The sequence below is a fragment of the Bufo bufo genome, chromosome 2 (genome assembly GCF_905171765.1).
Source record: "Bufo bufo chromosome 2, aBufBuf1.1, whole genome shotgun sequence".
Classification (NCBI taxonomy): Eukaryota; Metazoa; Chordata; class Amphibia; order Anura; family Bufonidae; genus Bufo; species Bufo bufo.
The window spans coordinates 410,505,729-410,520,350 of record NC_053390.1 but is presented as its reverse complement, the minus strand read 5'-3'; the positions used below and the strand labels follow the sequence as shown (position 1 = coordinate 410,520,350).

Genomic DNA, 14,622 nt, shown 5'->3' with positions numbered 1-14,622 from the left:
AAGGTGGGGAGTAATGTTTCAAGCTTGCAATGCCTTTTCCCTTTTTACTTCTGTTTCTGTTATTTAAAAAATAATAATATGTAAATGTAGCAAGAGTGCGTTATAAATTATAATATAGAGATGCAGCTTCCAAATGCCCCAGCCTATTGTCATACTCTCTGGAGTCTATGTTTTCCATGGTGCTTACACTGACAACATAGTGGCCTTGCAAGGTAATTTCTCTGGGAAACATGCAATAGCTAATAAATAATGGACAATGAGTTATACTTTTATTCTATTCCAAATGACTTTATATGTCTTATATACTGTAGGTTACAGCAGTACTTTGTCGTAAAAAGAGAAACAGGGGAGAACCAGAAAAACAGCAGCTCATATGGATTGCGAGAGTGTCAATCATCTCCTACAGGGTAGTAGCTATAGGGGAAGCAGGGGAAGCAGCTGCATTGGGGCCGAACTCAGAAGGGGACCACCCTGGAGGAGGACTAAAAGATTTTATTGTCAGTGTCCCCTCCACAGTGTTATACAATGACATCATATACAGTCACAGTATATACAGTGTCATGACACAGTATATACTGTACGTGTAGAAACGGAACAGAGTGGCTGCTGGGCCTCTTCTGAGAGAGCGATCTTGACTAGCCACAGGTGTGGGGTTTGCATGGGAGGAGGGGTTTGCGAAGAGGTTGTTGTGGGGACCCCATTCAAAAATGTGCTGTGGGGCCCAGTGACTTGTAGTTACGTCACTCATCTCCTGGAACATCGCATCAGTTCTTATAGTCCTCTAGTGCTCAAAATACTGCATGTCGCTATGAAAAGCACTGCCATAATATATAGCAAAAATACCACAAACGTAAAAGTAGTTATTGTAGTCTACATGAAGAACATAAACAAGAAATGTTTTTCATAGTTGGGCCAACTGTGAAAATTTTAAAATACCTTACATTCTGTATATATTGTGCAAAGTAAAAGTATATAATGACTTGAAGATACATCACCTAGCAACACAGAAATGTCAACTATCCAACAGAAACCTAGATATTTTATTCATGTCTATAGTCTCTGAATAAACAAAGGAAATTTTTTTTTCTGTTCTAGGTTAGCCTATGCTTCTATATTCTTGAGTTCTAACCTGCTTACTATCAGAAATAAAGTTATAAAAAAATCTCTGGTCTGGAAGTGCATCAGCCTTTAGACTATATGGACAAAGGTATTGGGACAACTATATTACACCTTACATCCCATTCTAAATGCATAGGCATTAATATTGGCTTTATCCCCCATTTTCAGCTAAAACAGGTTCCACTATTCTGGGAAGACTCTCTACAAGATTTTGGAGGATTTTTTTGCCCATTCATCCAGAAGAACATTTGTGAGACCAGATACTGATTTTGGATGAGAGGCCCTGGGGTGCAATCTATGTTATAGTTTACAGGTGTTCAATAAGGTTGAGGTCAGGGCTTTGAGCAGGCGAAGGTCAGTCAAGTCCTTCCACACCAAACTCACCCAATCATGCCTTTATGGACCTTGCTTTCTGCACTGGGGCATAATCATGATTGAACAGAAAAGTGCCTTCCTCAAACTGTTCCCACAAAGTTGGAGGCATACAATTGTCCAAAATGTCTTGGTATACTAAAGCATTAAGATTTACCTTCACTGGAACTAAGGGGCCTAGGCCAACCCCTGAAAATAAATCCATAGTGCCCAAGTGATCCTTACTCCACCAAACTTTAAAGTTGTCACACAATCAAGCAGGTAACATTCTCCTTGCATTCCCCAAACCCAGACTCATCCATCAGACTGCCAAATAGAAAAGTGGGATATATCTCTCCATAGAACATGTTTCCACTGCTCCAGAGTCCAGTAGCAGCATGCTTTACACCTCTCCATCTGACGCTTGGCATTGTTCTTGGTGATGTAAGGCATGAATGCAGCAGCACGGCCATGAAGCAGTTTTTGTGCTGCTGTCAAGGAGGAGGTTTGGAACTCTTCAGGGCAGTGTGGGACCCAACTCTGTAACTTTATGATTTGTTGGTAAAGGCAGACTGCATGGCGAGAGGTTGGAATTTATACACCTGTTACAATGGGACTGTATGAAACACATTAAAAGGCTTCTGTCGCCCCACTAAACTCTTTTTTTTTGGGGGGGTACTTATAATCCCTATACTGCGATTTATCCATACATAATGTAATTAATCATTTTGGTTCAGTAGATACTGCAAAAAACTTACTTTTATAATATGCAAATTGACCTGTCTACCAGCAAGTAGGGCGGCTACTTGCTGGTAGCAGCCGCATCCTCCTTTCATAATGACGCTCCCTCCTCATGTTGATTGACAGGGCCAGCGAGCGCTCGTTCTCTGCTGGCCCTGTCTGCATTCAAAATCTGTCGCCGGCGCCGTACCTGTCTTGAGTCGGCGCAGGCGCATTGAGGGGAGGACGCTCGCTCGGCCGCTCCATCCTCAATGCGCCTGCGCCGGTGACGTCACATCTACACGCGGCGCAGGCGCACTGTGGAAGGAGCGGCCGAGCGAGCGCCCTCCCCCCAGTGCGCCTGCGCCGACTGAAAACAGATACGGCGCCGGCGCCAGATTTTGAATGCAGACAGGGCCAGCAGAGAACAAGAGCGTCCGCTGGCCCTGTCAATCAACATGTGGAGGGGGCGTCTTTATGAAAGGAAGATGTGGCTGCTACCAGCAAGTAGCCGCCCTACTTGCTGGTAGACAGGTCATTTTCATATTATAAAAGTACGTTTTTTGCAGTATCTACTGAACCAAAATGATTAATTACATTATGTATGGATAAATCGCAGTATAGGGATTATAAGTACCCCCCAAAAAATAAAAAATTAGTGGGGTGACAGAAGCCCATTAAGATTGGCGCTCCAATACTTTTCTCCATATAGTGTACATTGAATGATATGCTTTAGACATTTATCTGCACAATAGAAGCCAAAGTGCTCTTTGTTAGTTTTGCTTAATCTTGTGGCGTAAGAGTATATTCACAGGTGCAAGATTTGCAGAAATTTGTGTGACTGTCACATTCATCTGAAGAGGGTTGTAGAAAGCCATGCACAAGGTGCAGAAACAGACTCATTCTGAAATATGGAATGACATTTTCAGACACGTGTGTTGATATAAGTGATGAGCGGCAGGGGCTATATTCGAATTTGCGATATTTCATGAATATTTGGGCGAATATTCGTCATATATTCGTGAATTCACGAATTCGAGATTATTTACTTGATGGCAAAAAATCGGCAATGTAATATTCGCGTAATGCGTGTGAAATACAGGCGTGGGTCACTTTTGCTACATTTTTAAAGCTGCTAGAAGTTTCCTGAGACTGGAGAAAATGGTTGGCATGGCAGAAAATTAAAAATGGCTTTATATGCAGTTAGAGTGCTCCAATATATTCGCGGTTGCTCTAATCGGCACTAATGATGTAAATATTTTGGCACAATACGTGAAACTTTACATTTTAGCAGGTCAGCATGTATGTATGGACAGCGGAACCTATCACACTGCACTGCAACAGCTACACTATATCAGGATATAACCTACACTGACTATCTGTATTATACAGGGTGGGCCAATTATATGGATACACCTTAATAAAATGGGAATGGTTGGTGATATTAACTTCCTGTTTGTGGCACATTAGTATATGTGAGGGGGGAAACTTTTCAAGATGGGGGGTGACCATGGCGGCCATTTTGAAGTCGGCCATTTTGAATCCAACTTTTGTTTTTTCAATAGGAAGAGGGTCATGTGACACATCAAACTTATTGGGAATTTCACATGAAAAACAATGGTGTGCTTGGTTTTAACGTAAATTTATTCTTTCATGAGTTATTTACAAGTTTCTCTTTGTTTACAGCCATTGACATGTCGCCGAGGTTAACACGTGAGGAGCGGATAGAAATTGTGTTGATGTCTGGTGAACACAGTAACCGGGTCATTGCAGCAGATTTCAATGCAAGACACCCTACGAGACCACCCATCTCCCATGCTACAATTAGCAAACTGCTTGCTAAGTTTCGTGAAACTGGTTCAGTGTTGGATTTGCCAAAATGTGGAGGCATGAAATCTGTCTCTAATGAAGAAACATCAGTGGCTGTCCTAGCTTCATTCAGCAAGAGCCCACAGCGTAGCACTCTCCGCATGTCACTGGAGAGTGGCATTAGTCGAACATCCCTTCGGCGGATATTAGCTATTCACAAATGGCACCCTTACAAACTCCAGCTACTGCAGCATCTCAACGAGGATGACCCAGATCGGCGCACTGAATTTGCAGAATGGGCAAAACAAAAATTGGAACAGGACCCTCAGTTTACGCAGAAGATTTTGTTCAGTGATGAGGCAAACTTTTATGTGAATGGTGAAGTTAACAAACAAAACCACCGCTATTGGTCTGACACTAACCCACATTGGATAGATCCCTCCAAAACTGTTGGAACAAAAAAATTGATGGTATGGTGTGGTATATGGGGTACAAAGATAGTGGGGCCATTCTTCATCAATGGAAACCTCAAGGCCACTGGATATGCGAAATTGCTACATGATGATGTGTTTCCCTCTTTATGCACTGAAGCTGGCACGTTCCCTGAGTTTTTCCAACAAGATGGTGCCCCACCACATTATGGGTGTCAGATCCGAGCATTCCTAGATAAACAGTTTCCTGGAAAGTGGATTGGTCGTCGTGGGCCAGTTGAATGGCCCCTAAGGTCTCCCGATTTGACCCCCTTAGACTTTTATCTTTGGGGTCATCTGAAGGCAATTGTCTATGCTGTGAAGATACGAGATGTGCAGCACCTGAAACTACGGATACTGGAAGTCTGTGCTAGCATTTCTCCTGCGGTGTTGCTATGAGTGTGTGAAGAGTGGAAGAAGAGGGTTACATTGACAATCCAACACAATGGGCAGCACATTGAACACATTTTATAAGTGGTCAGAAACTTGTAAATAACTCATGAAAGAATAAAGTTACGTTAAAACCAAGTTTCCCCCCTCACATATACTAATGTGCCACAAACAGGAAGTTAATATCACCAACCATTCCCATTTTATTAAGGTGTATCCATATAAATGGCCCACCCTGTATATATAAGCTATCTAACTATCTATCTAATGTAGTGTGGAAAGCACAGAGCACAGCAACGACACTGCTGTCTCTATCAGAACTGTAGAAAATGGCTGCTGGGGAGGTTCTTATATAGTAAGGGGTAGTCAACTTTCCCATTGGTTGCTAGGGATGTTGCTAAGCTCAGACAAAGACATTGCAGCCTTCTCATTGGCCCACAAGCAAGAAGGGAGGTTACTGATGGAAAAAAAAACTAGAATATTCAAAATTCCAAATATATATCACTATATTGTAAATATTCGTGAATTCTCAAAGTGCCGATATTCGCGATTAACATTCGCGATTAGAATATTCGCGCCCAACACTAGTTTTTTATTTTATCCACTATTTTCTCCTCTTTACACCAATGGTTTTTAGTAATGAAATTTTATTAAACTCATTTTTCTATTTAAAAGATTGTACAAAAACATCAGAACAACAATATAAAACTATTTCTACATGTCTTACACATAATGAAGCAATTAAAATGTTGTAAAAACCCAATGCTCTTCAAGCCTGTAGAAAAAACAAACAAACCAAGATTAGAGACGTCCCCATAATATTTATTGGATCAAAATATTAAAACACGTCTAAGCTTCTTTTCAGACTGTACCAGGCGCATAAAATATCTTAAATGTTCCCGTAAGCCTTTCATTACAACTCCTTAAAGCTTGGCACAGGGGAGCTTTGGGCCCAGAGAGTGCAACGTTCCCAAGGAAACACCTCTCAGATGCCGTAGTTGCAATTGACCATGGCGTCTGAGGGGATAAAAATCCATAATCAACATTATCGCCGATCACAGACAATGCAACAATGCATCCAGGTGTTTTCTGTCTAAAACAGCAGGCACCTGGCGGCTTTGGTGACTGTGCAGATTCTGAGTGGGTACCATCTTTAAAGACCTGACTTTCCCTGTATATTTACAGTGGAGGTCGGGAAGGGGTCAGTTAAATGACTCAGTATTGCCCTTCAGTTACTGCAAGAAGAATTACTAATTAGTTGTATTCAAATGACAGAATCACTATTAAATGGAACCTGTCTTGTGTTTTATGCGCCTCCATCTGAGAACAGGACATAATAGAGGGAGAGAAGCTGAGCCCTGTGATATACAGTTGCAAGAAAAAGTATGTGAACCCTTTGGAATGATATGGATTTCTGCACAAATTGGTCATAAAATGTGATCCGATCTTCATCTAAGTCACAACAATAGACAATCACAGTCTGCTTAAACTAATAACACACAAAGAAATAAATGTTACCATGTTTTTATTGAACACACCATGTAAATATTCACATTGCAGGTGGAAAAAGTATGTGAACACTTGGATTTAATAACTGGTTGAACCTCCTTTGGCAGCCATAACTTCAACCAAACGTTTCCTGTAGTTGCAGATCAGACGTGCACAACGGTCAGGAGTAATTCTTGACCATTCCTCTTTACAGAACTGTTTCAGTTCAGCAATATTCTTGGGATGTCTGGTGTGAATCGCTTCATTGAGGTTATGCCACAGCATCTCAATCGGGTTGAGGTCAGGACTCTGACTGGGCCACTCTAGAAGGCGTATTTTCTTCTATTTAAGCCATTCTGTTGTTGATTTACTTCTATGCTTTCAGTCGTTGTCCTGTTGCAAAACCCATCTTCTGTTGAGCTTCAGCTGGTGGACAAATGGCCTCAAGTTCCCCTGCAAAATGTCTTGATAAACTTGGGAATTAATTTTTACTTCGATAATAGCAATCCGTCCAGGCCCTGACGCAGCAAAGCAGCCCCAAACCATAATGCCCCCACCACCATACTTCACAGTTGGGATGAGGTTTTGATGTTGGTGTGCTGTGCCTCTTTTTCTCCACACATAGTGTTGTGTGTTTCTTTTAAACAACTCAACTTTGGTTTCATCTGTCCACAGAATATTTTGCCAGTACTGCTGTGGATCATTTAGGTGCTCTTGTGCAAACTGTAAACGTGCAGCAATGTTTTTTTTGGACAGCAGTGGCTTCCTCTGTGGTTCCCTCCCATGAAATCCATTCTTGTTTAGTGTTTTGCGTATCGTAGATTCGCTGACAGGGATGTTAGCATATGCCAGAGACTTTGTAAGTCTTTAGCTGACACTCTAGGATTCTTCTTCACCTAATTGAGCAGTCTGCGCTGTGCTCTTGCAGTCATCTTTACAGGACGGCCACTCCTAGGGAGAGTAGCAGCAGTGCTGAACTTTCTCCATTTATAGACAATTTGTCTTACCGTGGACTGATGAACAGCAAGGCTTTTGGAGATACTTTTATAACCCTTTCCAGTTTTATGCAAGTCAACAATTCTTAATCGTAGGTCTTCTGAGAGCTCTTTTGTGCGAGGCATCATTCACATCAGGCAATGCTTCTTGTGAAAAGCAAACCCAGAATTTTTTGTGTTTTTTATAGGGCAGGGCAGCTGTAACCAACACCTCCAATCTCATCTCATTGATTGGACTCCAGTTGGCTGACACATCACTCCAATTAGCTCTTAGAGATGTCATTAGTCTAGGGGTTCACATACTTTTTCCACCTGCACTTTGAATGTTTACATGGTGTGTTCAATAAAAACATGGTAACATTTAATTCTTTGTGTGTTATTAGTTTAAGCAGATTGTGATTGTCTATTGTTGTGACTTAGATGAAGATCAGATCACATTTTATGACCAATTTGTGCAGAAATCCATATCATTCCAAAGGGTTCACATACTTTTTCTTGCAACTGTATAAGATTTAAAAGCATAGTGAATCCTGACAGGACTCTTAGGAGAGATTGTAAAGAGTCCTGATTACCCCGTCCACAAAGGATGAAGGACAGCCAATGATTGTACAGACAATGATATAAGGAGAGCTGTTACTCATCCTGTGTGGGCTGGATAATCAGGACTCTTATTGTCACTCCTAGGAGTCATATCAGGGTTTACATTGCTTTTAACCTGATAGGTCAGCTTTCTTAAAGCCTCACTCCACCAAAAAACGTCAGCTTCCTTCTTTGACAAAAGTGCAGCTCTCCAAGGTAAAATATATTTTGCCATAGAGAGAAAATATTTTGTTAATGAGATAATAAAATTTATGGTGACAGCGTTAATAACTCCAAGTACTTTATGGACATACAGAAATAGTAAAAGTAACTCTTCATTGCACAAGCTCTGCAATCAACAACATAGATGTTATCAACTTGGACCTCTTTGTCTGTGGTTTAGAAGGAAGTTAGATATTGGTGTTAAAGTGAATCATAAAATGATCTGTTAGGCTCCTTTCACGCGGGCGAGATTTCCGCGCGGGTGCAATGCGTGAGGTGAACACATTGCACCCGCACTGAATCATGACCCATTCATTTCTATGGGGCTGTGCACATGAGCAGTGATTTTCACGCATCACTTGTGCGTTGCGTGAAAATTGCAGCATGCTCTATATTGTGCGTTTTTCACGCAACGCAGGCCCCATAGAAGTGAATGGGGCTGCGTGAAAATTGCAAGCATCCGCAAGCAAGTGCGGATGCGGTGCGATTTTCACGCACGGTTGCTAGGAGACGATCGGGATGGGGACCCGATCATTATTATTTTCCCTTATAACATGGTTATAAGGGAAAATAATAGCATTCCTAATACAGAATGCATAGTACAATAGGGCTGGAGGGGTTAAAAAAATATATAAAAAAATGTAACTCACCTTAATCCACTTGTTCGCGCAGCCCGGATTCTCTTCTGTCTTCATCTTTGCTGTGCACAGGAAAAGGACCTGTGGTGACGTCACTACACTCATCACATGGTCCGTCACATGATCCATCACCATGGTAAAAAAAAGATCATGTGATGGACCATGTGGTGAGCGCAGTGACGTCATCAAAGGTCCTATTCCTCAAAGAAGAAGACAGAAGAGATGCCGGCTGCGCGAACAAGTGGATTAAGGTGAGTTAAAAATTTATTTTTATTTTTTTAACCCCTCCAGCCCTATTGTACTATGCATTCTGTATTCAGAATGCTATTATTTTCCCTTATAACCATGTTATAAGGGGAAATAATACAATCTACAGAACACCTAACCCAAACCTGAACTTCTGTGAAGAAGTCCGGGTCTGGGTACCACATTCAGTTTTTTATCACGCGCGTGCAAAACACATTGCACTTGCGTGATAAAAACTGAACATCGGAAAGCAATCGCAGTCAAAACTGACTGCAATTGGGTACCTACTCGCGCGGGTTTGCCGCAACGCATCCAGACCTTATCCGGACACGCTCGTCTGCAAGGGGCCTTAGACATTAATTTTGAGAATTTTTGACAATGTTATTTAGAATTTTCCAAATACCTGATTAAACAATGACCTCAGAGCTAGAATGATGGTTCTTCTTCATCCTGCGTATGCTATGTTCTGAAACTTTGATTGACCCTTCAGCAAAGGCATCTCCAACCATATTAGCTGCATGGCACTGGTAATTTCCTTCATCTTCTTTTGTCAATGGCTTTATCTAAAGAAAATGCCAGATTTTTTTTCAAATGACATACATTATCACTGAATATTAATCACATAATTATTACTGTGGCATTGACCATGTTTCTCTTTATATATCAAATTGTCTGAACTCACCATAACCCAACTAGAGCTTTCATGACGAGAGGGTCCACCACGAACTTGAACAGCAACATTGACTCTGTCTCCAGGAAGCTCTTCAAACAGCCTTATTCCCTTTTGAGACTCCGTAACCTACAAAAATAATAAATATGTAACAAAGGCCTGTACACACTGAATAAGAAGATATACAGTAGATCATACATTTCATAGGGTAATAGGGAAACACCTTATCCCCTGCCCTTTAAAAAAAAAAAAGCATGTATAGTTGGTCTATCCAAACTTGCATGTGTATGGAGGAGTATGGAAAGATTGCCCAATGACGAGAAATGGACAGACAGATATCATATATCATCCACCACTTTAAAGAGCATCTGTCAGCATATTTGTACCTATGAAACTGGCTGACCTGTTACATGTGCGCTTTGCAGCTTAAAGCATCTGAGTTGGTCCCATGTTCATATGTGCCTGCATGAAATTTTAATATATGCAAATGAGTCTTTAGGAGAAACAGGAGCAATGCTGTTACATCTAGAGGCTCAGCTCTCTTCATCTGCCGTGCCCTCTGCACTGTAATTGCCAGACATGATTTTTTTTTTTTTGGGAACCATCTCCTGACATCCACAAAACCCTGCATTGAGGTGCCATCTAACCTCCATTAAATCCCAGACGTGATGACGTGATCACTGGGCCTAATCTGCAGATTTTCTGCATGAATTCTGCACCAGAAAACTGTAGCAGTTTACAGTAAAATACATTTTTTTGTGATACAATCAAGGGTTTCTTAGGCTTAATTCACACGTCCGTGGTGTGTTGCGGACCCGCAAATTGCGGGTCCGCAACACACCCGCCCGTCACCCCCATTGAAATGCCTATTCTTGTCCGCAAGCTGCGGACAAGAATAGGACATGCTCTATCTTTTTGCGGAGCTGCGGACCCAAAATTGGGGCCGCGCTCCGCAATTGCGGCTGCAGACAGCACACTGTGTGCTGTCTGCAACCATTCCGTCCCCATAGAGAATGAATGGGTCCGCACCCTCTCCGCAAAATTGCGGAAAGGATGCGGACCCATTTTGCGGACGTGTGAATGGAGCCTTAAAGGGAACAGTTTTGGCCTTGCTAAACTGCTGACTGCACTAGATAAAGGGCAGGGAGAGCAGGAAAAATATACCTTTCATTGAGCTTTTATTGTCAGGAATTGTGTGAATATAAAATTCAATTCTTCCATGTTCTGCTCCTCCCTAGGAGGCAAGGCTTCATTGTAAAGTGCTTTCTGTATTGAGCTACTACACAGCCTCCGATCTCTGCTCTGTGACAGCGGTAGAATCCAACCTGGAGACCACTACATCTGTCACTTAGGGCAGATTGGTGAGCTTGGAAACAGCTCAATATAGATAGCACTATCTACCTCTGCCTCTAGTGCACTTAAAGGGGTACTCCAGAAATTAAGAAAATGAAAATAGTTACATATTAATTCTGCATAAATATATTCCCAAATACCTTTCATTAGTTATAATGGCTTGTTTTGTCTAGGGAGCAATCATTAGGAAAAAAAAAATGGCCACTGTCCTATTAGTACACACAAAACCTGTCCTAATCACACGGCAGGACAAGTTACTTCACAACACTGAGCTAAAGTGCTGCCTCATCCTCCTCTCTGCTGTACTTGTCAGAGATTATTATTCTGAATATGGTTCAATCTGAATCTTTGTAGGAATGGAGTTTATGAAGAGACATGAAGTACACAGAGGAGAGACAGGACAGACTGTGATAATGTGGGGCTGTGGTAATGGAGACTGCATACAAGTGCTGCTGCTCATTACCACACCCCTCCCTCCTCTCTGTACTTCATGTCTCCTCATGTCTCCAATCCTACAGAGATTCAGCTGAAGATCTTATTAGCTGTATTCAGGATCATAATCCCTGGGTAGAGCAGGGAGGAGGCTGAGGCAGCTCTTTACATCAGTGGTCTGATGTATCTCGTCATGCTCTGTGATTAGGACAGGTTCTGTGTGCACTAATAGGACAGCAGCCATTTTATTTCCCCTGATGATTGCTCCCTAGACAAAACAAGCCATTATAAATAATGAAAGGTATTTTGAAATATGTGTATAATAAAGTAATATTTAAGTATTTTCAGTAATTTTATTTTCTTAATTTCTGGAGAACCCTTTTAACCACCTCCGGACCGCCTAACGCAGGATCGCGTTCCAGAGGTGGCAGCCCTGCGCAGAGTCACGCATATATGCGTCATCTCGCGATGGCCGAGATTTCCTGTGAACGCGCGCACACAGGCGCGCGCGCTCACAGGAACGGAAGGTAAGAGAGTTGATCTCCAGCCTGCCAGCGGCGATCGTTCGCTGGCAGGCTGGAGATGTGTTTTTTTTTTAACCCCTTAGGCCCCTTTCACACGAGCGAGTATTCCGCGCGGATGCGATGCGGGAGGTGAACGCATTGCACCCGCACTGAATACTGACCCATTCATTTCTATGGGGCTGTGCACACGAGCGGTGATTTTCACGCATCACTTTTGCGTTGCGTGAAAATCGCAGCATGCTCCTCTTCGTGCGTTTTTCACGTAACGCAGGCCCCATAGAAATGAATGGGGTTGCGTGAAAATCGCAAGCATCCGCAAGCAAGTGCGGATGCGGTGCGATTTTCACGCACGGTTGCTAGGAAACGATCGGGATGGAGACCCGAACCTTATTATTTTCCCTTATAACATGGTTATAAGGGAAAATAATAGCATTCTGAATACAGAATGCTAAGTAAAACAGGGCTGGAGGGGTTAAAAAAAAAAAAAAAGTCATTTAACTCACCTTTATTCACCATGGTAAAAGATCATGTGACGTACCATGTGATGACCAGAGTGACGTCATCCCAGGTCCTTAAACTATAGTTAATGCTCTCCACAGGTCCTAGACAGTAAAAGAGTCAGACGGAGATGCCCGGCATCGCGAGCAAGTGGATAAAGGTGAGCTAAATGATTTTTTATTTTTTTTAACCCCCTCCAGCCCTGTTTTACTTAGCATTCTGTATTCAGAATGCTATTATTTTCCCTTATAACCATGTTATAAGGGAAAATAATACTATTTACAGAACACCGATCCCAAGCCCGAACTTCTGTGAAGAAGTTCGGGTTTGGGTACCAAACACGCGCGATTTTTCTCACGCGAGTGCAAAACGCATTACAAGGTTTTGCACTCGCGCGGAAAAATCGCGGGTGTTCCCGCAATGCACCCGGACATTTTTCCGCAACGCCCGTGTGAAAGAGGCCTAACAGGTATATTAGACGCTGTTTTGATAACAGCGTCTAATATACCTGCTACCTGGTCCTCTGGTGGTCCCCTTTGTTTGGATCGACCACCAGAGGACACAGGTAGCTCAGTAAAGTAGCACCAAGCACCACTACACTACACTACACCCCCCCCCCGTCACTTATTAACCCCTTATTAGCCCCTAATCACCCCATATAGACTCCCTGATCACCCCCCTGTCATTGATTACCCCCCTGTCATTGATCAACCCCCTGTGAAGCTCCATTCAGACGTCCGCATGATTTTTACGGATCCACTGATAGATGGATCGGATCCGCAAAACGCATCCGGACGTCTGAATGAAGCCTTACAGGGGCATGATCATTGACTGTGGTGATCACCCCATATAGACTCCCTGATCACCCCCCTGTCATTGATTACCCCCCTGTAAAGCTCCATTCAGATGTCCGCATGATTTTTACGGATGCACTGATAGATGGATCCGATCCGCAAAACGCATCCGGACGTCTGAATGAAGCCTTACAGGGGCATGATCATTGACTGTGGTGATCACCCCATATAGACTCCCTGATCACCCCCCTGTCATTGATTACCCCCCTGTAAAGCTCCATTCAGATGTCCGCATGATTTTTACGGATGCACTGATAGATGGATCCGATCCGCAAAACGCATCCGGACGTCTGAATGAAGCCTTACAGGGGCATGATCAATGACTGTGGTGATCACCCCATATAGACTCCCTGATCACCCCCCTGTAAAGCTCCATTCAGATGTCCGCATGATTTTTACGGATGCACTGATAGATGGATCCGATCCGCAAAACGCATCCGGACGTCTGAATGAAGCCTTACAGGGGCATGATCAATGACTGTGGTGATCACCCCCCTGTCATTGATTACCCCCCTGTAAAGCTCCATTCAGATGTCCGCATGATTTTTACGGATGCACTGATAGATGGATCCGATCCGCAAAACGCATCCGGACGTCTGAATGAAGCCTTACAGGGGCATGATCAATGACTGTGGTGATCACCCCATATAGACTCCCTGATCACCCCCCTGTAAAGCTCCATTCAGATGTCCGCATGATTTTTACGGATGCACTGATAGATGGATCCGATCCGCAAAACGCATCCGGACGTCTGAATGAAGCCTTACAGGGGCATGATCAATAACTGTGGTGATCACCCCATATAGACTCCCTGATCACCCCCCTGTCATTGATCACCCCCCCTGTCATTGATCACCACCCCTGTCATTGATCACCCCCCTGTCATTGATCACCCCTCTGTAAGGCTCCATTCAGACATTTTTTTGGCCCAAGTTAGCGGAATTATTATTTTTTTTTCTTACAAAGTCTCATATTCCACTAACTTGTGTCAAAAAATAAAATCTCACATGAACTCACCATACCCCTCACGGAATCCAAATGCGTAAAATTTTTTAGACATTTATATTCCAGACTTCTTCTCACGCTTTAGGGCCCCTAGAATGCCAGGGCAGTATAAATACCCCACATGTGACCCCATTTCGGAAAGAAGACACCCCCAGGTATTCCGTGAGGGGCATATTGAGTCCATGAAAGATTGAAATTTTTGTCCCAAGTTAGCGGAACGGGAGACTTTGTGAGAAAAAAATTAAAAATATCAATTTCC

General features: G+C 42.8%; 1 protein-coding gene across 1 annotated transcript in view; it reads right to left on the bottom strand.

Moving 5' to 3' along the window:
- Positions 1-5,404: 5,404 nt before the first annotated feature.
- The window catches only part of IGFBPL1 (insulin like growth factor binding protein like 1), a 51,312-nt gene continuing 42,094 nt past the window's right edge, over positions 5,405-14,622 (bottom strand). Inside the window, exons 3-5 of the mRNA XM_040420344.1 lie at positions 9,710-9,826; positions 9,431-9,590; positions 5,405-5,634 (exon numbers count right to left, since the gene is read on the bottom strand). Of these exons, the coding sequence (XP_040276278.1) occupies positions 9,435-9,590; positions 9,710-9,826 (273 nt within the window). The 3' untranslated portion in view covers positions 5,405-5,634; positions 9,431-9,434. The remainder of the gene's footprint in view (positions 5,635-9,430; positions 9,591-9,709; positions 9,827-14,622) is intronic.